We start from the raw sequence: 27,230 nt of genomic DNA on the forward strand, positions 1-27,230 counted from the left end.
AGATGACCAATAACATTTTTACACCCCAACTAAAGACTAAGAGTCCACAAGGTTGTGGTTCCAGCAATGCCAATACACAGACAAAACACAAAAGAAACAATGGTCAGTACAGAAATTTCAACACGTCCTGTGTGACACCGCTATGCAGTGATGACGCGTCAGGTACAAAAAGAATCAACAGCTCGGTCAATAGTCATCCCTTCAGATGTGAGCAATGCCTCTTTGTAACTGTCATATTGAATGGCCACAATTGTGGAACATTCCGGAAGGAACTCAAAGGTTTACAACAATGAACTTACACATGGTGGTAAGGACAAAGTAACTGATGACCTAATTCACAAGTCAACTTGTTATAGTCAAATCACAAGTTACAGTTTGAAAGAATTAGATTTTGTTCACTTATGCTTCACGCTGCGTATCAGGACCTTATCTCGCCAAAACTAATCAAGCTGCCTGAAATCCTTACCCAAATAATCCAAATCTTCTGATCTCAGACATCCTCCCATGGCAAATGACCTACCAAAAAACAACCAAAGGTTTGTTAGGTCAACTTTAAAGAAGTCTAGAAATAAAATTAACTAGAATCAGCTGATGGTCAATTCAGTCATCTGATGTAGGTTTTCTACCCTACAGATTGTTGCAGAGGGGACGTGACTGTTGTGTGAGTGCCAAAGCGTGGGAATTGAACAGTGTGTGTGTGTGTGTAAAAAGGACAGTACAAGCTCCATCACATGAAAGTAGAGTCGAGTTTTCAGATATAGGTTTAAGAAAGCAAGTGGGTATTTTAGGACAGTGTTGCAATCATGTGTCTCCTCAATCAGTACACATACAAAGTGTATACTATATATATATTTTTCTTTTAAGCCACTGTGTTTAACAAGAAAAAAAATACGTTTCTGTCAACCTTGACATTTCCCCAGCATTCAAAGGCATTCTTTGCTCTTTACTCCGTGCGTGTGTCTAAATACATTCACATTTCCCCACATTTTATTAGGTTGCCATTATAGTCTCACTTAATTCTAAAAATAGGTCATCATTGTCCTCATGGGGCAGTGCATTAACGAAGAATTAAGGCCAGTATATAAAGTGGCATTTAAATTTACAGATGACCAGATTAACTGAGGCCTGTCCAGACAGAAGTTACAGTTAGGCAGCTGCTGCTGACATTTCAGCTGAGAAAAGCAGTGTGTGATCACTTGGGAGAACTGTAAGCCATACCGCTGAATGCACAATCCAGATTAATGGACTCAAATATAATTTTTAGGAAATTTAATACATTATTAGACAGTATAGTCGAAATCAGCTTAGAAACAGGAGCTTAAGGCAAAAGCACGTGTCTTTTGCCGACTTGGGTATCGACACGCTGACAACAAAGACTATAAATGCTGGAGCCAAATGAAGTCCCTGACATAATCACCAGGAACTCAGATATTATATAGATATTACACCAACAAAAATGGAAAATTAGCTCTGATAAATGTCTGACTGACATTAGCATTCTACTGTAATTGGGCCAGCATTAGATCCAGTTTCCCCACTTGCTTTTCTTCTTTGAATTGTCTATTATCTGCGACTCCGACTGAAAGTAACAACCTATGTTGCGGCTCTGGAATGCATTTACCATGACAGGATTTCGCCAGTTATTTCAGCTCCATTTGCTATTTATAGTAGGTAAAGAAAGAAAACCTTATTTTCACTGATAGCAGCTACTGTGATAATTCATGCTAAGAGTGTTGTACAGCTATGTGTGAATTAGCCAACCATGGGAAACCAGCCAGCTATTGTCACAATTCAGAATCAGAAGGGCCTGTGAGGTAGGCTCCTGAGTTTTACATCTTTGAATTTAAGAAAGAATAATTTATGCTACGATTGTATAACTCTTTTCTGTGACAGCAACCAAACAAATGTACTATGTCCTACATCCAGGATCCACATGCTTCATGTCTTTTGTTTTTAATGCTTTTTTGGTTATGTCTATTTCACACTACAGCCTTAAATGCAAACTCTCACTCACCAGCAATGCATCAAACAGAAGTCATTGTGGATTTCTGTCCCGCTCATTCCTTCTGCAGCCTTGACCTTAATGTCAACAACTGAATAATAATTTACCAATAGCTGGGTAAAAAGAAAAATACACAGTAAATCAAGAAATAAAAAAAGACGACAAAAGAGACAGTTCCACACGTTCCTGAAAAGAGCTCCCCTGGCAGGAAAATAGCAACCCGGTCTCACGCCAGTTCGTATAATGGTCACGTTATTTTGATTTATTGATTTGTATAAATGTCACGTGCTCTCTGGGGGATGCAACAACGGGGAAATAAAACGCCACACGCCGGCAACAACAACTGGACGGTTGTGGTTAGGAAGAAAATAACGCGCAAAGGAACTGCAACACACAGGAAACAATCCCCGGTCTTGTGTTGTTTGACCCATCCACCAACCCGACCAACATCCCTGCATGGATTTTCAGCTTTTCATTGCTATTCGCTACCCTAATTGTTCTGTGATTATGAAATAGGCTTCCCGTTGAATGACATTACTTCAAAATTCGTAATCAACACAAAAAAAATAACATTTACGTGACCTGTAAAGAAATCAATAGATTAAATGACTTGACCATTTAACAAAATTACATAATTATTCCTCTTTTCCCTAACCTGTGGTTTCAATGTTTTTTCTTCTTTTCAACTAACTGTGCAGATGTCACGCTGTTTGGGGTCAAACACAGCAGGGAATCGAGGAGATATGAAGTGCTTTTTGAGGGTTTGCTACAATGGCCCCTTGCAGAGCATGAGACAGGAAATTACACATCAAAGTTGTACACAAACATGAGCAGCCACTCTACTCAAAATTAGTGTTGATTATTTTGATTTTAGAAGTAGTTCTGTAGAGAGTTGTGACAGATAAGAGAAACTGACACTGCAAAAACATACAGCGACAGTAGAGACAATTGGAGAAATACAATGACAAAAACAAGGATGATTCAGACACTGACTGTAAAAACATCCAAGTCTGTACATCTAAGAAGTTATACAGACGCCGACACACCGTTTAAGAAGCTGATCATAATATAACCTCATTCACTAAGCCCAGCCGCTCTACACACACAGCTGCTCACAGTGGTAGCACACATCTGGCCCCGCTGAGTTCTCCTGTATGGATTACTGACATTCTTTATTCTATTTTTTATGGCTTGTGTCAGCTTTTATCTGCAGCGTAAGACCGAGACCAAGCAGGAAAGATGAGAGAGAGAAAAGGGAGGACATGCAGAAAAGATTAAGAGACACTCAAAATCACACAGTGTTTCCAGTGTACTGTATAGTGAGCATACGTGTAGCTTAATCAAATAAATAGTGATTTATCAATTCAGATCATAATAATCACACTAAACCACTCATGAATCTAATTAGGGCTCAAATGAATCATGTGCAACATAATCCAAGTCTTTGGTAGCCAAACAAATAATTTCTTGCTCTAAAAGTCAAACATCTTCATGAGTATCCCCTGTGTTTTTTTCTCAGTGCTATCACCAATCATTATAAAAAGTGGAGATGGATAGCTTTCTGTTAAGTGTCCTTATGAAGTTGAAACGCCGTTTTTTCAGCAACACTGAATTTTAAATGTGACCTTATTCTCTATAACACAGCGCTAAAAAAGACATAAAAAAACTCAATCTTTCAGTCTGATGTGACATTTAGTGATCCCACGCTATCACAGTACCACATCTTAGGCTACATTAATTATTATTTCCATTATTAATTAGAAAGTTGATTATTTCTGTCAATGCCAAATATGTTGTGTGTCTACCAATTGTTCTTTTTTAACAGTTAAAAAAAACATAACAGATTCAGAAAAGGTCAGACAGGCAAAAGCACTTAATACTCGCTTTTGAGAAGCTGCCATCTACAAAAGTTTTACAATATCAACCTAAAGAGGTAGGCAAAGTATTGATCATCCAAAAAGTTGGGAGACCTGTCAGAGAAGATTAAAAAGAAACAAGTGTCCAATCAAAGTAGCATAGGCAAGACATGATGACTTTTAGTCTAGACTCTAAGTCAAACACCAAGGGCTGGATCCTACAATTCCTATAATGCAAATTTGTCATTGGACCCTTGCTGCCTATAAATGCTCACTGTAAATACTCACGCAAACCCCAAACCTCAAGTTTGTCACCAAGGCTTTCTGTTGAAACAAATGTCTCCATTATCCAACCCACACATGTAACGGTACGGTAGACAAATTTTCTGGTTGATCAACTTATCAATTCAACACTGACCACCTCTTCTGTTTTACCAGCTACAACGTTGACATTTCTGGTTTAAGATGGTATCCAAAACATAATTGTCACACCGGGCGGCTCGGACCATCGATATATTGTGTTGTAGCAGGAGAGGCAGAAAAGAGAAAACGTCATCCTAGCAATGACTCTCCTCAAGGCGAAGGAGCAATGTTATCCCTCGCCCCTTCCCTTTCTCTTTAATTAATTTGACATCACACAGCTGTGTGTCACGGCCAATCCGAGGCATCTGGGTAACGGTAACACCCCTCCCCTGGTGCCCCTGAAAACTTAACTTTGTGACGGAAGAAACCAATCACAAAAGGTGCAGAAAGTCTCGGCTTAAAAAGCTGCAAAGGTGTCTGGGACTAAATGTGATCACAGCGCTTTGTATTCTGGGTAAAAGGAAGTGTCAAACACAAAATTTGCACAAATGGCGAGGAAGAACAGTGAGAGGCAACAGAAGTACAACTAAACAAGCAGAAGAGACAGGGGATTGGGAAAAAAAAGTGCAGCACTGATCTGATTGTTGCTGAGAGATCCATCACGATGTTGACAGCACATGTACGACTTATTACAAGTAACTATGAAGACAACTGTCAGGACAGCTGGCACTGAATGTGTCACACCAGGATTATATCTGCATGTTGTTCTCATGCTGGCAAACAAACAAACAGACATAAAACCATCATCACACACAGACGTGTACCAATAGTGTCTTTTCCAGCTGCTGGATGCTGCAGAGGGAGCGCACCAAATACCAAAACAGACAGATTATCAGCTTAAGACCCTAAAACGCTTATGGCAATCATAGCACTGCTACAGCTCCCAGTAGCTCCAGCCAGAGGTGTGTTTGTGTGTGTGTCAGTATGACAAATATCATGTATCACACATGATGTATAGTGTAAAGCATGTGCCTTGTGGAGAATTTCTGTCCCCTCATAGCATGGCCACAGTTTGGAGGAGATGATTAAAGGCCGCGCACACGCGCACGCACACACACGCACACACACACACACACACACACACGCTCAGAAACAGCAGGGGAGGGGGTCAGGATGGGTTCAAAAACCTCCTTCTATAAATCCTCTGTCTGTATCCAGGAGGAGAAATGGGGGGAACGGGGGGGGGGACAGATGGGAAGGGACTGTAAGAACTAGAAACACATGGAGGATGGGAAGGGCGAGAGTGATAAAATTAGTAAAATAAAATAAACTAATAAAAGATGGAAAACCCAAGGGTGGAGACTCACAATGACGGATGCCCCCCTACACACGCACATAGAGCTGGGAACTCATTAGTCCATTAGCAGCACAAAATTGATCAGTGCCTCTTAGCGAATTTTTGAGCAGAGAAAGAAAAAAAACACAAATAAGTACACAGTTTGCACAAGCAAGCATTTGTATACATGTGTGTGTTGTCTGGATAGGACTTTCATAGGATACCACTCTCATTAACAGGAATTGTCTGAGTTACAGATTGAGGTTAAGCAGCCCTGCCCTCAGTAGCCCTGGGCCCAAGCTATTGTATCTTCGCTCACTGTTAACAGTACTGGTTGTATAAGAAGCAGAGGGCCTGGGAAGACAGCTGAGCAGACACAATATTTACTTTTCTATTTTTTTTTTCATCTCACACCTAGAAAAACAAGATAGCAGTCTACATTTACGCTAGCAGCTCTGTGAGGCTATAGGAATTGAGCTGAATGCTAAGGTTGGCATGGTAACATGCTAAGTGACAATGCCAACATGTTGATGTTGAGCCGGTATATTGTTTACAATGTTTGGTGCTTGTTTAAACCTTAGTTGAACTTCAGTGTTAGCATGCTAACATTTGCTTTCTCCGGGGACCATGAGTGTCTGTACAAAATGTTATGTCCGTCCATCCCACCTCCACTCCTCATTCTTCGTTCCTCCCAGCTTATCATTTCCACTGTCCCAGTCGACCCTCCACTCCCTGCTTCTGCCCCTCCCTCCACATACATCTTAACCCCCAGAGTAACAACCACAACCCACCTATTTGACACCAGAAATTCCCAACACGCATAAATTACATCCCACCCCCTCTGAGGAGGGTGTGATTGTGGAGTCATGATTGTAGGACTTGTCGGGACAGGCGAGCAAGGCCAGACCACCATCTTGAGCCCAGATAACCCTTGACTCAGAGCAGTAGGGACGGCTTCTTTATCAGACTGGTGTCACTAAACCACAGTCTAAATGGAGGCTTGTCAAAGTTAACTCCACACATCATGAATCACTTTGCCCAAAACAGACTTGCTCCAAACAAGAGGTGTAAAAAGTTGATCCCTAACTTTGTTTCTAAAATAATACCAGTTTGTATGCAATGTGACAGACATATCTAAACAACTGTCTGCTATTTATGTAAAAAGAATGACCCATTTTTCCCAAAGGGAACCTTAAAGTTTCATCAGAGAAATGGAACAAAATCAACTTCTTGCCTGTTCTATCAGAGCAGCTTCCAAGATGCAGACCAGGGGTTGAGTTAAATTTGGAAGTCTGGATCATGGAATCTCAGCAGGAGATTCAAATTCATTATTTAAGTTCTTCTTTTATCATTTAACTCTCACAGTGCATCCAGAGCATAGAAAACCTCCAAGTGAAATAATTTCTCTTCTCTTCCCCATGGAGCACTTTAACATACGCCTTCTGAAATATCAGCTGTGAAAACTTTGAGGAGGCACTCCTCCTGTAAGAATGCAAGGCCTACATTTCCCTACAAAAACACATATAACACATATGCTCACAGATGGAAAGACACACAGACACACACACACGTAGGCAATATTCCCAAGTGCATGTAGGCGTTCTTGAGAAAAAGGAAAAGGTCAAGTACCCCGTGTGTGAGATGTCAATAGACTTTAAAGCACTAAGGTCTTCATCACAGCTGCTAGCAAAATGCACCTTCAGGTCATAGCTCTACTCGTTCCTTTGCTTTGTTATTTACATAGACTTCATAATCTGATTCTGTTGAATTAGCTATGTGAGACGGCCACTGAGGCTACTCTAGAACAATTTAGCTAAAAGAAAGGTCAGAGGATCACCAAAATCATTAGGATTCATCATCTGGAAGCTATCTGTATACAATTTCACACCAACCAATCCAATAGTTGTTGAGATGTTTCACTCCGGACCAGCCTCGCTAAACAAATGTTTCCTCCAAACTCTCTCAACTAGCAGTCTGAACAGAGGACAGTTTCTGTCCAAAAACAGCTGATTGCATTAACCAAGTCATACAATATCACAGAGAAAAACTTTTTCAAAAGGGGCTGTAAAAGTTCACAAGCCAAGATTTAGTCAAATTCCCCACTGGATATTAAGATGCATGCTAATTTTGTTGCTATGAGTAAAAATTAAGCAACCACAATTACTGTATTGATTATAGTCTGCAATGTGATGTTTTGACTTCAGTTGGTGGACCATGTGCTCCTTAGTCAATTAATCGGGTAGTTAAAATTATTGGGCAACAATTGTGATATTTAATAATTTTTCCAAGCAGTGCCAAACTTTCTCAGGTTGCAGCAGCAAAAATGAGAAGATTTTCTTTCTCTGAATTATATGATAGAAAATAGAATTTTTGGGGGTTTGTACAAAACAATATATTTGAAGACGTCACCTTGGACTATAATCTTTTATTATTATCAAACATTTAATAAGCAATCAAGATAATAAATGGTAGATTTATCAACAATGAAAATAATATTTAGGTGGTACAGGGCATGCTGGATTCCTTTAAATCCCATTCACATCAACATTTGCAGTTGTTGTGTTTTAGCAGTTTGGGAAAAAACCCAACAAAATGAACCAAGCGTCTGAATTTCCTCCAAACCACACAGTCATAATTCCTCTAATGAGACTTCGGGAGGGAAAGAGGAGGAAGTAAGTGCATGTGCGTGTGTGTGTGTGTGTTTTATCCTTGCATAAGTGAAACAGAGAAAGTGAAAGAAGGGAGAGAGAGCGAGAGAAAATCAGGAGGGAGAAGAAAAAGGCTGAGACTGAGGAAGCAGATGCAGGGAACAAAAAGCCGGCTTGGGTAACGTAGAGAGAAGGTGAGGGGAGTCTGAGAACATACGCTGGTCTTGCATCCCTGCAGCCGGTCTCAGCTTGGCACAAACGTTACCCCTTCGTCTCCAGCCCCCTTCAAACAGCTTAGCCATGGCCCAAACATGCTGGCAGAGAAGCAAAGCACTTCCACTTAACCATATCAAAGTCGGCCTGGCACAGCACTGAAAGAGCATTTAGCACAGAAAAAAACACTTTTTTCCCCCCAGAAACAGCATGAGCAGCCAGGGGGAATGCTTTGCTGCAAGCTGCAGGCTTATTTGGGTGACTGTTTCCTTTTTTAATTATTTATTAAGTGTATTGGAACTCACTGAGAATTTAGGACTTATTAGAGCCAAACAAAATGTTCCTTTTGATTAACTTGGAGGACATGAGGCTGAAAAGATAACGTCAGCTCAGTTGGCAGGCTTTTAAAAAGGAGGGAATTTTAATATATCAAGGAATTCACACTTGTCTCTAGGTAGGTAGGGTGTTTTTAAAGCCTAGAAGGAAAAGAGATTTGCAGACCATCTGGCAGGTAGAAAGCTTCTAACAACTGGAGATATCTCCTAACAGAAGAGTCAAGGCTGCTCATTTTGCAGACAGACACTTTCTCTTTGGTTCTGCTGCTCTGGTTCAGCTGGCAGATCCACTGTGGGTAGTATCAATGTACAATACATGACAAAAGACTGATGCTCTTTGACCTCCTCAAGAAACCTGGAGGGGCATTTTTAAAATCACTTACCCGATTCTCCCACATTTATCATGCACGTCTCGAGTGTGCGTGTCCTTTTGTGCTCATCAGTAATAAAGTAGGCCTACACACTCGCATGCACGGATACACACATGAACACACTGACAGAAGCTTCACATCGTTTCCCCCCAATTTAAACATGTTTCACGTGTCTCCAGGAAAACACAAAGCGACCTCGGGACCAGGCATTACAACACATGTGTCTAAAGGACCGACTGACAGAACACGCAAAAAACACATTTGCGTTGGAAATTCCCCAAAATCACTTTAACTCTCATTATTAAAACAATAAAACAATCTCAAACTATAATTTCATAATAGCCTCCCCAAAACAATGTATATCAGGCTAATATTACTGACTCATCCTGTGCACTATCCAGATATATAGCCTGCAGTATATGTCACGTAAACCTGACTTAAAAATGAAAATATCGGTGGTTTCTCCTTCAATTAGAGGCATCTTACGAGACCTGATCCCGCATTGCTGTGATCCACTAACCTACTGCCCCGGAGAACAAGCTTCCCCCCCCCCCCCACACACACACACACACAGTAGAGAGAAAGGAGTTGTATTCTGTATGAGCTCACGTCTTCATATCATACAGACCCTTGTTATGGATCGTTAATGAAGCTGCACTGGACACTGCTTTAACTTACCTCTGCAAACTTCACGAGTGGCTCAGTGGCGTCTCTGCCCGTCTACCTGCGCCGCTCCATCCATGCGTAAATTAAACGGAAAAGTGCGCTTTCAACGCAGATGCGTTTTTGCTGTTCAAGATTTAAAATTAAAAAAAGAATCTCCCATAAGAATGAACAAATGAACGATGGATGATCGACGTTTGTCCCTGATTAGACTCGATGCAGCGGCAGTCCAGTGCAAACACTGAGCCCCCTCACACATTCCAGTTTGTTTGCGGCGCTCCGCCTGAACAACTGCGAGCCAATCAGAAGCGGAGGATGTCACAGGGAGGGCGGGGTCTGTCTGGTTTGTGCCCCAAAGCTCCCTTTTGTGTGTGTGCGTGGTGTGGTTTCACGTGCGTGCGGGTATAGGTGCACGCGCTTTGAAAGCATGAATCAAGCTTGGAGTAAAAAAAAACAGAAGAAAATGAAAATCTTAGACATGCAGTTCTTATGGATGTAATGTCTCTCTCTCCCTATGTACTGGTCTTTGACAAGCAGAAACTATTATGGTCATGGGTTTAGCACACACCAGGGCCTGCAGGGCGAATCCATGCCTGAGCACCAGATTTAACCAGCGGACATCTCATCAACTGTCTCAAACATTTGTCTTTGCCCTTGTACTCTGTGTTTAGCAGCAGGGAGACACAGAGAGAGAGAGAGAGAGAGAGAGAGAGAGAAGCTGATACCTTTTCAGCATTGTGTGTGTAAAATGCCCATAGTATGCTCATTTTCTCATGCTCATAAATGGATTTAGAGGTTGTAACAGAAGAGGTTTATGTGGTTTAATTTTCAGAAAACACCATATATTGTTGTAGTGCACATTGTTTCAGCTCCTCTTTTCACCCTGTGTGTTGAGCTAGCTCCCTGTTTTGGCTACAGAGTGATACATCTCACTTCTGTTACATCTTTGTTAGGAGTCGCACACGTGCAGTAAGTACTGATAGCTAGTCAGTTGCAGAGTATGAGGGCATGCCACGCTAGCAGCTAAGTGAGCAAATATTCAAACGTTTTGGCCGATGACGTTGACAGGCCTGCCGATTTTGACCAGCTCACCCACATACTGACGGCAGGATGCATTCAGATGTATGCATGTGGAAGCACCAGAGACACAAAATAACCCCCAAATCCCAGAAAAAGTGATTTTTTTTCACAATATGGGCGCTTTAAGTTTAGACCTTTTATGGTCACTTGGATGTTGGATGGAACACACGCCTTAATAATGGGGGCTTTTTCAAAATTACCATTCCAATCTTTTCGCCTCAAGTGGGTTTGAAGCGCTTGCTCTTCCCTGGACAAATTTAATTACATAGAAGGGAACTATAAAAAACACAAACACCTCCATCTTTGGAAGCTACAAACTGCGTGAAACACACAGGTGCTGCTGCTATTTGATGGCCAAAGGAAAGATCATTTCTTGGGGATAACTTGGTTTTATGTAAAGTGACTTGACTTTAGGTTCTCCTGCCAGCATAATTGCCCTCCATAAGTGGATGTGCTGTTCCGCTGAGTCCATACAAATCCAATTCAGCTCGCCCTTCCAAGAAGCAAAGGGAGCAGAAAATGGCTTGTCCCTTTTAATCCATCAGTCTGGTATTAGTAGACTAAGGGATTTCATAATGACTTGTTGGTATGATCAATTTTAAAGGGGAAGTTAAGGGATTTGTCACTTCTGATCCTTCTTTGGATGAGTAAAGATATGGCAAGAAAATTAACTTTGCAAGAAATTATCTCTGTTAACTATTCCTTCAAACCAACTTCCACCAAATAGGATCTGCTTAAAGGGCCCTTTTCCTTCCTCATTGTCCGTTAAAGCAAAAGAAGTAGCAGCCGCAGCAGCTCCACCTGTTCTGCTGTTAGTGAGCTTCCCCACCTCACTGCCAAATTTATTCAGTCACACACCTCAACCAAACAAAGCTCATACCAGTCTTTTTCTGTCTCAGTTACTTTCTATAACTTGAGTGTTCTTTGGAGAAATATACTTGAAATGTAATGTCAAACGTGCTTTCTAAAAACTGTAAAAACACATTTAGCCTGTATCCTGCTTTCCTCTGCACACGTTCAAATGAAATGCTGGGTAGAACACATTCATGCCACTCAGCTACCCCTAACATGCACGCACGTGCGCACGTGCACACACACACACACACACACACACACGCACACACACACGCACACACACACACACACACACACACACACACACACACACACACGCACACACACACACACACACACACACACACACACACACACACACACAGACACACACACACACACACACACACACCCCTCTCTCTCTTCTTCCTAATCTCTCAGCTGCTGAACAGCTCAGCCTGTAATTATGTCTGTCATCAATGGCCCCTGACTAGTGGCTATATTTACTAAAGAACCAGTGAGCACAAACACACACATGCAAAGAGTAGACCATCATACACTTACACCTGCAACCACACATCCACACACAGACATGCACACAGACACATGACCAGCTATTTATACTCAAAATCAAATCCAAATTACAACAACAGGTATTTTAGCACTGGGTTAATCTGCATCTTTGGCTCTAATCCGCTCGAGACTTTTCTCAGGAAGCAGAAAATTCACTCCGGCTCACGAACAAAACACAAACAAAGTGTCACGAACAACACACTGCATTTTTTGTTTACTCAAGATTATAACTTTAATTAAAAACTAAACTGCATAACAGCAACATGTGTTGGAAATTCTTTGTTCTTATTGTAACAGAAAATCTACAGTGCTCTAACAAAGACCACTGTGGCAAATTGTTTGAAAATCCTCTTTCACATTAAATAACATTTGAAACTTCCAAATTATCAAGATCCTCTCAGAACCAGTTTTCTTTTCTGAAAACACAGTGGATTAATTGGTCCAGGTCACTCACTTTCAAACAGACCCTCACTGATTTATTCTGCATTTAAAACACAGTTTTTAAAGCTAAAATACACTTATTTTGGTCACAAGACTTTAAATGTACACTATGTGACCTTTCCAGAATATTCGTGACCCTCAGTAAAACCCACTCAGACCTGTCTACTACTCTCTCACTATATTAACCATAACTGCAGACCATTAGGTATGTAAACAGTACGTACCTAGATATGTTTGCCCAGTTATAAAACCATGCAGACGCAGAAGATTTGAATAAAACCAACACCCACTGACCTCCCAGCAGGGAAGGTTCTTTCCTCGGTCACCCCCATCGATCTCCTGCTCTGCATGTAGTGAGGCCTTGAAACACCTTCTGTCACTCACACAATAGTTAAGCATTTAGGTTTTTCCTCCATAATCTGACTACTTTTCTTTATTTATCCCTTTAAACATTGCCTTTGTCTCTGCCTGACAACGTCTGACCACTAAACCAAGATGAGTCAGAAAGGCTACATGACTGGAGGGCAGGAAGGTCAAGGCAAAGGGATGTACAGAGACATCTGACGGGTTGTGTGTGTGTGTGTGTGTGTGTGCGTGCATGCATGTGCGTGCAAGCGTGTGTGTGTGTGTGTGTGTGTGCGTCAGAGTGAGAGTGTAACACTAAATGTCAGAAGAAAATGCTGCCTCCTCTTGGGTAACTAGCCCTGTTTAAGATGACTCGCTGTACAAAATACGTACAAAATACTTTTTTTTTATAGCAGCAATGGCTCAAATGACTATAGGTAAGAGGGGTGAAAGGGGAGCTCATAGTGACAAACCCATAGAAAACTAAAAGGGCACTCGGAGAGCACAGACCGCTGCCAATGCATGCCCTATATCATGATGTTGATTCAGTGTGAATTTTCCCAGTCAGGAACTGCATTTTCCAATAATTTCAACACATGAATGCAGCACAAACATCCTGTCTTGCAATGTGAACGAAAGCGCGAACTAATTTCTTTAGCAGCAAGACACTTTGTGACTAGCTGCCCGTTAAGGAGCAAAACTTGATCTCCAACCTTTTAGCAGGTTAGGCCTCTGTGAAGAGACATGGGTGGTCTGTTTCATGTTTTAAACAGGATTACCTCATTGTTAGAAAGGTTCCAAACCACTAAGTGTAAACCCTGCACACCCAGTGTTGCCCACAGCACAGATTGTCATAGTAACAACATGAGAACTGTTGAAAAAAGGTTAACAGTACAGTGAAACTGCCATCTTATAAGTCACAAGTAAACGTTTAGGACCAAAACACTGAGACGAGGTTACACTTACGACTGAGACAAAGAAACATTTCTACTCTTGCATCTGGCTTACTGAATGTTGCACCATTAAAAATTCAAAAAGTCCCAAAAAGATTGTTTTCCTCTCTTTAATTCATTCTCCCGTCTGTCATATAAAACTGCAGAAAATATTAGTAGTCTGAGTCTTTTGGCTAAAGTAGGTCAGTGGAGACAACTGTCAGAAGCAAGAAGAGCGAGATCTGGAGCGGTAATATTCCAGCTGCAGTAGGTCCCCTCAGGTCAGAGCTATTCGCAACACAGAGCAACCACTGACGCACAATCTACAATATTGTCCTGTTCTTCAGTGTGTTGTATCGCTGTGGACAGAGACAACATCTATGGACAGACAGTATGTGTGGGTGGACTGCCAGTGTGTGTACGTTGAGGATGGAAGACAATGCCTGTGTGTGTGTGCGAGGTTGCAGAAGAGTGAATCAGTATGTGTGTGAGTGGATGTGTGTGTGTGTGTGTGTGTTTTATAGTAGTGCAAGTAGATCAAGTCAGTTTTAGATCATTCTCCAACCTCTAGCACTGACCTCTTTGGCTCTAACACCGCCCCTCCTGCCCTATATGTCCACTGCAGCTCAGATGTGGACAGTACTTCCACCGAATGATGTTATCATCCACTAAATTTTCATAAAAAGTGGACAGAAAGCATTATGAACACTGATCGAATTATTTCCCAGTCGGATTGCAAAACTTCAGCACAGATACCAGTGCTCTGCAGCAGAGAGAGTGGCATAAGTTAGCTTGATCATGGTATCCATGAAGTCTACATATGTTAGCATAGTCATGTAGCATAGGAGTAGAGTGTCAGGGTTTGCACCTGAAAATACGTATGCTTTGATAGAAAGGTATTAATTATTTCAATGAAGGACATGCTGATATTGACACACTGCCTTGAGTAAATATGAACATCGATCAATTAAATTAAATAATGATAATAAAATCAAACAAAACTCTTTGCCCCAGATGACCCAGATAAAAAACCTCATCCTGCTTATGTTACTCCTCAGCAGATACGACAGTTGAGTGTGGAAGATGCTGACTGACCAAACTGAATACCAAAGCCTCCACTTCTCTCTGCAAACATTAAATGTCATAGTTTGTCAAAAATGAATTACACTCAGTAGTTCCATAACACTTCAAGTCCATTTATGTTTCTGCATCTTGGTTAAACCAAGTTATTTGTACAAAACTTGCAGAGGCTTTCATGGACATAATGTGTTGTCTAACCCCTGACTCTAGAAGCCCAGACACACCAAAATGACATCAAAGAAGTGGCGGCAACAATGGCCGACTGTTGCGTCACCTGTGTCTTGGCCAAAAAGTTGCACTTGAACAAAACACCCAAATAGAATGTACGCGCTGCGTCTGCATGAAGGGCAACCGCATTTACAAACTGTTGCTATGATACATACAAGAAACAAACCAGTGTTTTTCAACCTGAATCATGTTGATCAGTTGGTTTTCAAAATGGCCATCTCATTGTGAAAAGATTCAGCTGTAGGCTAGTTAGCTGGTTACGGCCTGGTTGTCAGCAACAGCGCGGGGTCTACGGTCCCTCAGCCAGTGGACGCTAGAGACAAAAAAATCTGAGCCTGCTAGTGAGCTGAGTCTATGAAACACACTTTAACAGTACCTTGATAGCATCTCTTACAACAAACTCCACCAAAGCAAGAGAACTTCTATCTGTTTCTATCACAAGACAGAAAAATCGCTCCATGTATGAAATGTAGGGTACTGTAGATGACAACAACGTCAACACGAAACTTTTTCCTTCAAAAATCTTAGTTTACTTTATTCTGTATCTACTTAAAGCTACAGTCCATAGTTTCTGTTACCCCCAGGAGGAATTTTAAGAAATGACAACAAAACTGTCCACGAGGGTGCTCTGTTAGCTCAGAGGTTTACTCCTCGATGCAGCAGGCCAAGGTTTGACTCCGACCCGCGTCCCTTTGCTGCACGTCATACCCCTCTCTCTCTTCTTTCACTTCTTCAGCTATCCTGTCATTAAAGGCCTAAAATGCCCAAAAGATAATCTTACAAAAAAAAACAAAACAAAAACTGTCCACTCGTCTACATGATACAAGCCCTACGTGATCGCACCAGCACGCTTCCTCCATACAGTTGCTAGTAGCCAAGGTGGACACACATTAAACAACACGATGGACTCTTCAGAAGAGGTAATTATCTTGACTAGAACTCGAAGTAGCCAGACGACACAATCTTCTGAACATAGCCATACTGAGAAATACAGAGAGAGTGGTGTGGAGCTCTAAATTAGCTTTGTAGCAACTCATTTGGCAATGGCTTGAATGTAACGGACGTTCATTAATATCAAAAAGTTAAGCTCTAAAGCTTCAAGTTTCTTTGAGTTGTACAATGGGCAAAAATACATGAAGCCAGGAATAACTTGGTAGCAGTTCTTTTAGGGATACCTTACATAACCGTAGTCAGATGGTGGTAAAAATAATGTTATAATAATAATTTTCTTAAATAATCATTGATCAATCAAAAAAATGTTGTTGATCGTCTGTTTAATGTGTTGTTGTCTTGCCTGACTTGAAAATCTTTTAACTTTTCAGTTAATGTATGTGGCTCAGATAGCCTAGGTAACTTTTCTCTGTGTTAGTGTCTCCTGTGTCTTAGATTAGAGGAATGCTGCCCTTCTACAACCACCACTTGCTGTGAGAAAAGCTCTTGCAGTGAGAAAATGAGACCTAAACATTGTGTTTGTGGAATGCTTGCTTTAAAATAAGCCTGCATGTTGTGTCATGCTTTTGCATTGTTGATTTGTTCCCTCCTTGTGTGTTGTTTACCTGAGAACATGAAAGAAAAGCCCTTTGGCAAAGTCTGGTGTGAAAATACATCAAAGCTTAATCCCATTCAGGTGTAGTGTCACCTCACAAAACTACATTGTTGAGATTACTAAATTCTAAAAAATCTGTGGCAGACATTGGCTGAATGGAAAACTCCCATGAAATCTGTGTGACTGACATGCCATTGTGCCAGAATAAGGTTTAATAAACAAACTAAAAAACAAACAAACAATAGCTGTTGAGCCCACCAATTTGTGGTTTTGTCATGTAATTAGTAGTCAGAGTAGGAGTGGGAATGCATCCTATTGCATAACAAACAGGAACAATCCGAAACCATTGTGCATCAGAGTGGATTTAAACACATAAGTCACAACTATATTAAATAAAAGGGGTTAAGATCTTAACACACATACAACTGCAAAGCAGCAACATACAGCACGTATAAAATTCAAAGGAAAAGTTATTTCTCATGTGGTTCTTGAGCGTAAATGTAATGCAGAGTGCTTTTTTACAAGCTCTTCACTTGTGACTGCGGACAGCTCTGTCATGCTTTCTGACCCTACCCAGTTAGTCAAACACAGGTTTATTTATCGCGTTTTTCCACTGCATGGTACCTACTCGACTCGCCTCGACTCTACTCGCCTCTTTTGGTTTTCCATTACCAAAAAAGTCCCTGGCACTTGCTGACGTACTTTTTTAAGTACTACCTCAGTTGAGGTTCCTAGCGAGCTGAGGCAATACCAAAAGATGACATGAAAACCTGCTGACTACTGATTGGTTGGAGAGAATCCTCACTATTCACTGCATCATCATAGCTGGCGACAGACCGGGGGTGTCCTGAACAACCCCACCGTGTTTAAACAGTTTAGCCAGTGTTTTTTTATTTTTTATTTGCTGCCTCCAGCTTCTTTTGAAACTAATTTGTCTTCTGGCGCATGCCGATAATCAAAAGCAACACACCTTCGACGTTGTGTGTGTGTGTCGCGTTAGGTCACGGCAGTTTCCTGTTGACGACCAGCCACGCTTACCTCACGCATGAGGCGGTAGGCTACTAATCTGCAATGGAAAAAGGAGGACGGGGCACCGCGGCCGAGTCGAGTCGAGGCAAGTTGAGCAGGTACCATTGATTGTATTGCAACTACTGCGGCCTTCCTTGGGGACACACTACTCTTCTGTTCTTGGTTTTTGCACACCGCCACTCCATCTCAAACCACATGAGGAGAGTAGAGCAAAATCAGGCCTTTTGAAGGAAGAAGGAGTTAACTGTGTTTATTTTGGTCTCAATGAAGCTGCAGTGTACTTTCATTTGGTGTGTAGCCATTTGTTTCTGATAGTTATGTGCATGTGTGTGGTAAAGTCTGATAACAAGGAAAGAAAGCATTGCTGTTGGTGTCAACATGTCTGTACAGTATAAGCATTTAATGTTTATATAATTTTGCTTCATAATTTATTTCTGCTTTGACTTAAAAGAGGAAGCACTGACTGAGGCTGGCAGGGGTGTAGCTAAAGCACATTGTTCCCACTAAGCTGAGCTAACAGCGGCTCTTTGCTAATTCATGCGACCTGAACTCACTGAGAGTGTGGGTGAGGAGGAAAGGCAGGAAGAGGGAGGGAGAAAGTGCGCTTGTGGTTGTGTGTCTACTCTGTTCAGGCACTCTGACATTTCTGCCGCTGACTAAAATAAGAGCTTCTTTAGTCATAATTCAGCTTGCAGCACAGCAGCAAAACAATGACACACTAAAGCATCTAGAGTATACATGCCATGTACAACCTAATGTCTCTGGGAGTGTAGAGATGACAGCAAAGACATCTGATACGCTCCACTGTTCTAACAGTCACTCTGAAGTCAATGCCACATGTTGGTTAAGCTTGTACTTGTAGTTCAACGTGGGATGTTACTTGCTTTGTGGCCTCTTGTCTTAATCTTTCACTTATTGTTTTAATTCATGCATTTTACGGATATTTCCACATTGCAAACAACATAAAATGCACAAGTACATCACATAAGATCAGTGGTGCAGTGCCTCTATTGGAATGGCGTAGTAACCAATCCTCCACTTTTGTCCAAACTGAAATATCTCAGCAACCTTTGGATGGATTGCCACGAAATATTCTAGTACTCATATTTATGGTGTCACTAGTGAGCCCCTCCCTTTTCATCTAGCACCACCAACAGGTCAAAGTTTTCACTTATCTAGTGAAAGATTTCAAAATATTGCACATTTTAAACGTTACTGTTTCAGATACAACTTGAGGTCGACTTTTGTAGTTTTGAGTGAAATTTTAACCAGTGGTGGAAGAAGTATCCAGATCATTTACTTAAGTGAAAGTACTAATACCACAGTATAAAAATACTCTGTTACAAGTAAACATCCTGTATTAAAAATGTTATTTAAGTAAACGTATAAAGTACCATCCGAAAGATGTACTGAAGGGGAGTAGAAGTAGAAAGTACTAGTAGCAGAAAAAGAAAAAGACTCAAGTAAAGCTGTAGACTTTGCACAGGACAATGCACATCTGCAGCGGAAAACCCCCCAAATAATCTGAAATGTATGTATTGCCTCTGTAATCTTCTGGGCAACCCTTTAGATTTATCTTGCGACCCCTTGTGGGGTTTAGACCCCTACGTTGGAAACTACACGACTCTTACAAAATCACACACCCCACACTTTAAGCTGAGTTCATTTTACACCTAATATTAATTTTGTGGGTAGAAAAGCCAAAGATTTGCAAGTCTACTAATAATAATGAAACAAATGATTTTCAAAGAATATAGGTCAGTGGTAGGAAATTTGCATTTAGCAACAGTACAGTTTGAACACTTAGATTGCATAATTTCCATCACTAACCCAAAGAGCAAATTAGAATGTAAGTGATGCATATTCTGCAACCTTCAGCTCTTTCTTCAAATAAACACACTGATGCCTGCTGGCCAAACTCCACATGAATCTGTGTGCTGTGATTGGCCGGTTTGTTGCAGAGAGTCATCTGGCTGCGCATCTCCTGGCTGTGTTGTTCAAAGGGAACATCACATTGCCATTGGTGTATCTCAGACAGAAGTGGGTCAGTAGCGGCATTAAAATACATTACACACCAAATGATGCAATATCTGGGAATATCCTCCTGCTCACTGTCCACTCATCATCCAGGGGAGCTGCTGCAGATCACTAGCCTGCGTGGAGTTTAAGTATCTTTAAATGTATGAATGTACCAGTGTTAATGTGTGAAGTGTAAGCAGTTTCTGTGCATTTTAAAGATAATATATTGCAGAGCACATAGCTCTGAGTGTGTTTGTGTGTTGCAAACATGGTTTAAAACAAGTGTAGTCAACTTTTTTGAAACTGGTGTGAGAGAGTTGGATAAGATGATCAAAACCACTTTAATGTCTGTCAGTTTAATATATGGCCACAGCTAGCATCCTGTTAGCTTAGCATGGCATAGGGAATGGAAACGAAGAAAAACAGCCAGCCTGTCTTTGTCAAATCATAACAAAATCTTTCCATCAGAACTGCAAAGCTCAGTAACTAAGTTACACATTGGAAAACTAAATACAAAGTTTAAAAATGATAGTTTGCACCAGTTGGAATTAAAAATAAATATCTCTGATTCTGCCGCATACATTTTTTAAACTGTCCATTGTGAATCCAGCAACATTATAAAAGTGGAATGCTACATTGGTAGCGTACTCTTATAAACACAGAAAGAATAATGCTGTAACACAGAGTGACATATGCAAGTGCTGAGCCAATCTATGAAGAATTATAATCCATAATGCTTTAGCCATAATTATGGTCAGAGAAAACTATTTTAATGGCTGCAAAAACATTGAACAGTATTCAATTACTATACAACCTTCTCTTCAACCTCTGAATGATCACCACGCAGGTCCTGCTGTAACTTTACTGCTCATCATTCTTTCAGGATCCAACTGAGCAAAGGTTAGGATCACAGCTAGCTTTAAAATAAAAAAAAAACACTCACACAAAGTGCATGTTGAAAAGATTGTCTTGTGGTGCGTAATGCTTGCTTAAAACGTTTGCCTGTTATACAAGAACGCCCACATTGCAGAGGGCACGGCTGCTCTGTGCTTTCTAAAAAGGGTAAAAGTTGAAAAATCAATAAACAAACTGCACAGAGTTCCTGCAATTAAGAACTGGAGAGAGAAAGCAGGGTGTTCTCATTAGTCAAGGATTTGTTACATTCACTAATTATTACAATAACTGCAACTACTGAATATGACTTTAACTGACACTTTTCTTTCTCTTAATCAAATCAATTTTTGGTAGTGACCTGAAAGCAACAGTGTGTATCCGAGCCTACTCAACCATGCAGCAAACAACCCCACCTACACAGCTAAAGAGATCCCTCTGTGCCACACTTCAACCACCATGTTGCTCTTTTCTTAACCCTGATCACAACAACAAGTCACCAACAGACCAGTCTGACTTGGCTGTGTTCCTCGACCAGCCCTGCAGCCCACCTGTAAACCCTCACCTGCTTTCACTCCTCACAACTGACCCTTGGCAAGCCTTACCATCCTCATAGAAGACATCCTCCGCTTCTTCGCGCATCATCTCATCCAGGTTGTCCTCCGCAATGTCGGTCACAGCCATCACTATTCCTTTCCTTCTTCTTCTCCTCTCCCCCTCGGCTGACTAATCGGAGCTTCAGAGAGAGTGACTGGGCTGTAAAATTGAATCAACGCCGACTCGGCCTCTTCGCTTCAGGCAATAGTGCGATCACCGGCAGGCTCCTTGCTCGAGTAGCAGAAAGGACTGAACTGAGATTCAGCTGTCTGCACGAGAATGTGTGTGTGTGTGTGTGTGTGTGTGTGTGTGTGTGTGTGTGTGTGTGTGTGTGTGTGGACAACCAGCAACCTTCACTAAGTTTCAGCAACAGTGCTGATTTCATAACATCCTGTGCAAAGCTAAAGTGAGAGTGTGCTTTTTGGAGAACACTTGTATGAGTAAGTATGTGCATGTGTGTGTGTACTGTAAGGGGAGGGTCAATGGTGTGTGCATGTGTGTGTGTCAATATGCACAGTATGATGCTCTACAGTGAGTCAGCTTGAGTGGCTGGTGGTTACCAGGAATAATTAGATTCTGTATTTTCAGCCAACAAGGACATGCAAAAAGCGTGTAAAAATGTGTGTGTGTGTGTGTGTGTGTGTGTGTGTGTGTGTGTGTGTTTGTGTGTGTACGTGACATGGCATGTGTGAGATGTGGCTCTACTTGTCCTTCCTTCACTGCTCACTAGGAATCATGGGACCACACTGATGGCTCTGTCTCTATTTTTTCACTTGCCCCACATTGAGTGGGCCTCAGCAGAGCTGATAACGTCTGCTGTCATCTGCTGCTGCTAAGTCTCCATAGTGATGCGGACGCAGAGAATAAACACACACACACACACACACACACACACACACACACAAACACACACATACACACACACACACACACACACACACGCACACACACACACAGAGCTAAATGCTACAATGCTCACAATGACAGATAAAATAGGATAATCCTTTACTTCTCCCACAGCAGGGACATTTGCAATGCTATAGCAGCAATAACAAGAGGCATCAGTTGAAATGCAAGATATGATAAATAAGTCAACAGTAAAAAAGCAGTAAACAGTAAAAAGCTGATTATAATAAGCAGACAGACTGAATGATTGAATTCACAGTATTGCACATAGAATATATGCAAAGTTAGTATATATTTATTGCACACAAAGTAATTGTCATCATGACAATGCTAACAAATGCATGTATGTTTACTCTGTTCCCTGTTTTGTTGAGGACAAGCATTGGCTAATTTGCACTGAACACAAAGTACAACTGAGGCTGATGGGAATGTCAACAGTTTTGCGTATTGGACCGGATTTATGAATGAATGACTTCATGACAATCAACACATGTTTCAACATGGACCAAAGTGATGGGCTTGGCAAAAATGCTCTTGTGATAACTTTGCATATGCTGTGGACATATAATGACCACAGCTTCAGCTTCAGCCATTGAGACGTGTTTAGTACATCTGGACATCCAAAGCAAACTGGGTGCATCTAGTGAACTAAACTAAATCTAAATGAGTGTAATCTATAACGAATAATGTAATTCAGTCATTGGCAGTGAGAAATAGTTTCTATTCAGCATTTTAAGAAAGTTGCACCACACCAATAAGACCCCACACCAGTACCTCTCAAGCATTTCATATTCAGTCCCAAATCACTGTGAGCATGCAGTATTGTCTCTTTTCGACCTTTTAATTTATTTTTATTCTAAGTTGAAAAAAGTCAAAAAGCCAGCCAGAGACAGAATTTCTTTCTCTGTCACACACCATGCCTCCATTTGTCTTAGCTGTGCAGTTTCTCTGGCTCACACCCCATTTACACAAACCAATTCCCAACCAAAATAGAAACTAGGCTTCAAGTCAGTTCATTATCACTTTTCCTTTAGACTCCCTCTCCCTTGCCACCGCCTGCGTTTAAGGCCAAAGCTCAAGGGAACAGACCTGGAGACAAACTCATTTTCACTGAGGCTAGTCCAGACAATTCAGACTGAATCCATATGGAGAACATGTCACTAAAAGTAACTTGTGGGGTAAACAGCGATGTTGACAAATGTATAGGATGAGAGGATTTCTTTGAGGAGAAGGATGTGAGAAATAGACTACAGTTAGGTGTTCGGCCATGTGTGTTTATTAGATTTAGCCTATAAGTGGTGCAATAGCCTCTTGGTAGAATATCAATTCCTATAATTGATCTTTTCATTTACAGTCATTTTTTATTCAATTCAAAAAGACAAAAAATACAGTGGTCCCAGGTTCTCCATAGTGCACATTTGCTGTTATTTTCTGGTTTACACTAAACATTTGAATTTTGTAGACAATACATTGACATGTTGTTGGAAATTGATGATAATTTTTTCTGACATTTAACAAAATGATTAAGAAAAAAGTTAAAACGTTGATTGTTTGTTAGTTGCAGCCTGAATGTGAACACACGTTCACACACAAATAATAATTGGCAGAAAAGCGCACATGCATCTTAAAATCAGTGATTTTAATCAAATTTGATGAAAGTAAAGGAGTAACTTTCCCAGCAGCAACATAAATTACAGAAATTGGTGAAATAAACTGCATGACAAAACAATTTAGAGCCATAAAGATGCAAAGCAAAGCCCACTTTCTTATGCAGATACGTCCCACTCCCATCTGTTATCTGCTTTAATCCCCATGTTCTGGTGACCATCATGAGTTATGTGCAAAACATTTCTGATATTAAACTCAGAGTTATTCTTAGCAAAAAATGGAAACTGAAAATGTCAGTTATGTAAAGTTTTAAATCCAGGTATTCAGACGTTTCAACAACTTTTTTTCTCTCTCCCAGCAGCAGGTTCTGACTATGAGCTACTTAACAGGCAGCAGTGCCAGAAAACAGGGTCACGTTTGGGCTGAATTTGCCCTGCTGCATTTCAATGAGTGGATGCATTGTTGTCACTAGCAGAGTTCCCCTGCTTCGGGAAATGCAAACGCATGCTGCTGGGGCGCAACACAAATGCCAAACACACACACACACACACACACACACACACACACACACACACACACACAGACACACACACACACACACACATATAATAATTCTTAACAATGACACCAAAACACACACAGAAACACACACAAACACACACACACGCACATACACTGGCATGGCAAGGAGTAACACAATCAGACCCGCTCGGTACAATAGTGTTGTTTGAATGGGGTCAAACAATGGCGCTCTGAAACAAGCCAGATGATAAGTATCCCAGGAGGCTGAATGGGCGGCTTCAGCCTCCTACACACTCGCTCCTCTGGCCCTGATATTATGCATCAGTGTGCCGCCTGGTACTGTGAACTAAAATATCCGTTATTAGCATGGAAGCAGCAACTCATTAGCATTCAGGCTAATATTATGGTGCTAGCTAATTTGCAAGTACATAGCCTCTTGCACAGATGCTAAAATGGCTATAAAATACTAGTAAACTAGAGAAAGTAATTAGCATCAGACAATGGTACTCTTCTATTATTAAGCCAAACAATTAGATATGCTGACGTTATTTACTGTTAACCTTTCTAGGGTAGCTGGAAGTGTCGTAAAACCACAGCATCTCAACATACAGCAGAGTGAATTAAATATTCATTACACTTTTTTTTCAGAATTATAAAAGCAATGGCAACTTAGCTTGGATACACAAACAAAACACAACTCATGTCATGTTTCCTTTTTTATATTTTCCCCCAGTTTTCCCTGATTTCCCTGTAAAATCCCCTGGTTTAGAAAAGAGTTAGGCTTACTTGCTTGTGTCTCAAATGCGTTACATGAAAATGATCAATGTTCACAGCAGGTTATTTTTATCCGTTGCACTCCAGGGCTGCAACTATAGTTGAGATCAATGAGTTCATGCTGGATTTCTTTTGGACATTTCTGGGTTTTAGAAACCAAAATTTAAAATATACAATTAAAATATAACATATTTAGTAGGCTGATTCAAGTATTTTTTATTTGCTAATTTAATTTAATTTATTTATTTATTAACATTTTACCACCAGAATGTTATTGATAGCAGTTTAGATGAAACATAATCTTAATTATTTAGAAACAAAATAATTAAGCAGTTAAGTTATAAAAATTACAAACTTTGTTTTCATGACCTGACCACAGCCCTGCTGCACTATTGAGTAAACAGACCAGAATATTTTATATATAATATTTGCATAATACTTGCTGATATAATTACAAAACAAGAGCAAATTATGTCCATGTGTAAAGCATATTTCTATACAGGACTGCAGAATATGTATTTTTGAAGCAACAATTAAAAAGGCCTTGAAACTATAAAAATCCCTATAAAAAAGTGTAAATGAAAAATGGAACATATACCCGTCACACAAAAGGATATTGCTGCAACACAAAAAGCCAATTCATAAATCCTGTGGAAACCGGATTCTAGAACGTGAACTTGAACCCCGTACAAATTAGGGAACTTGAGTAATGTGTTGTTACAGCATATTATTGTCACCCCAGGTCCAGTCTCCTCAGAGATATGAAATACACAGAGAGGCAAGCAGGGGGATAAGTTTAGGGAGACAGATGGAAAAATTACTGGAAAAACATATTGATGTCAATGTGACTTGCTCTGCCAAAGCATGGCAGAAAGGTATGGGTGAAATAGACAGAAAGAGACAGACAGTAAACCAAAAAACCAAAATCATTCCCTTCATTTAGGCCTCTGCCTCTTTTTCTCCCTTCAAAGAAGGATGACAAAATAGGACAATTATGAAGGGGCGCCTGGTTACCCTGGTTACAATAATCAGGGCGTGTGTGGTAAATCCAATTTGCCACGGCACTCTCCAACTCATTTGAGGTGGACATGTGTGAGTTAGTGTTTGTGCGCGACGCCTGGGGATTCATGTGTCTGATAGAGGATAACCATAATGTACCATACTGCAGCCCACCTTGCACATACTCATGCATGTAGACACACACACACACACACACACACACACAGACACACACACATACATCTTTTCTAGATATCTGCAAACTGTTCATACTGGAAGAAACAACAGACTGGAGATTACACACTGAATTTTGATTCTACTTTCTTCCAAGAAGTAATAGCACAGTAGAGACGGTCGTAATTACACCCAAATGAGCGCGTGAAACCCAATTTATCCAAATATTAGACCTAAGAATGGTTATATTGAATAAAAGTTATAGCTGCTGCATTAAACCAAGCAACACAGCTAACTGTTGGTTGAACATGAATGCCTGTATTCAGAGGTCTCATATCAGAAAAAAATTCTGTGCAAACAAGAAAGCATCAGAATAGGAACTTGCAAATTAGTAGGCAAGGCAAGGCAAGGCAAGGCAGCTTTATTTGTTTAGCACATTTCAGCAACAGGGCAATTCAAAGTGCTTTACACAAAATCAGTTTAACAGATAAAACACAAGTACAAACAGTTAAAAATTATAAGCATATAAAACACATAAAAACAAAATAGACACATAAAACACAAGCATAAAAGTTACAGTGCAGGATAAGAAATGTAATTGTTTCAGAACACTTCTACTGTTTCCCGCTTGGGGAAATTATGTCACTCAGTTCTGTCTCTGACAGAAGGAAAATATCAATGATATTTTTACTTTTAGCTTTTATCTGGCCCCTGGCAGCAGATTTTTCGTGCACTTTTCCAACAGTGTACCCCAGGTACACTCACTCAGTTCTGTCCCTGACAGAAGGAAAATATCAATGATATAGTACTGAATCTAAACGTTTTTTGTTCAAACTTCTCAGATTCTTAGCGGTTTCTCTTACATTATTCAGGCAGACACCACTTGGGCAAACAGGCAGCATAGAATTGTTTGAATATACTGTCT

At 40.7% G+C, this 27,230-nt stretch overlaps 2 protein-coding genes and 1 long non-coding RNA gene across 8 annotated transcripts in view; all 3 read right to left on the reverse strand.

The window, feature by feature from the left end:
* Positions 1 to 27,230, reverse strand: part of ripor2 (RHO family interacting cell polarization regulator 2) — a 57,476-nt gene that overhangs the window by 29,842 nt on the left and 404 nt on the right. For 2 of the 6 annotated variants that reach the window (XM_034892724.1, XM_034892722.1), the window contains exon 1: positions 21,331 to 21,651. The exons of 1 other annotated variant lie outside the window; for it this stretch is intronic. In XM_034892724.1, the coding sequence (XP_034748615.1) occupies positions 21,331 to 21,409 (79 nt within the window). In that variant the 5' untranslated portion in view covers positions 21,410 to 21,651. Of the gene's footprint in view, positions 1 to 9,742; positions 9,998 to 21,330; positions 21,654 to 27,230 lie in introns of those variants that run through there. 3 more of the 6 variants (XM_034892726.1, XM_034892728.1, XM_034892727.1) reach the window with 3 other exon arrangements.
* On the reverse strand, positions 3,169 to 13,787 carry LOC117957141. Its single transcript, XR_004659444.1, has 3 exons — positions 13,470 to 13,787; positions 9,491 to 9,496; positions 3,169 to 3,179 (listed from the first exon to the last, which is right to left on the reverse strand). It is a non-coding gene; the product is annotated as an uncharacterized LOC117957141 (long non-coding RNA).
* Positions 21,776 to 27,230, reverse strand: part of si:dkeyp-120h9.1 (uncharacterized protein LOC566469 homolog) — a 27,560-nt gene continuing 22,105 nt past the window's right edge. Inside the window, exon 14 of the mRNA XM_034892730.1 lies at positions 21,776 to 21,787. The gene's annotated coding sequence lies outside the window, so the exon portion shown is untranslated. The remainder of the gene's footprint in view (positions 21,788 to 27,230) is intronic.

Source organism: Etheostoma cragini, chromosome 14 (assembly GCF_013103735.1).
Source record: "Etheostoma cragini isolate CJK2018 chromosome 14, CSU_Ecrag_1.0, whole genome shotgun sequence".
NCBI lineage: Eukaryota > Metazoa > Chordata > Actinopteri > Perciformes > Percidae > Etheostoma > Etheostoma cragini.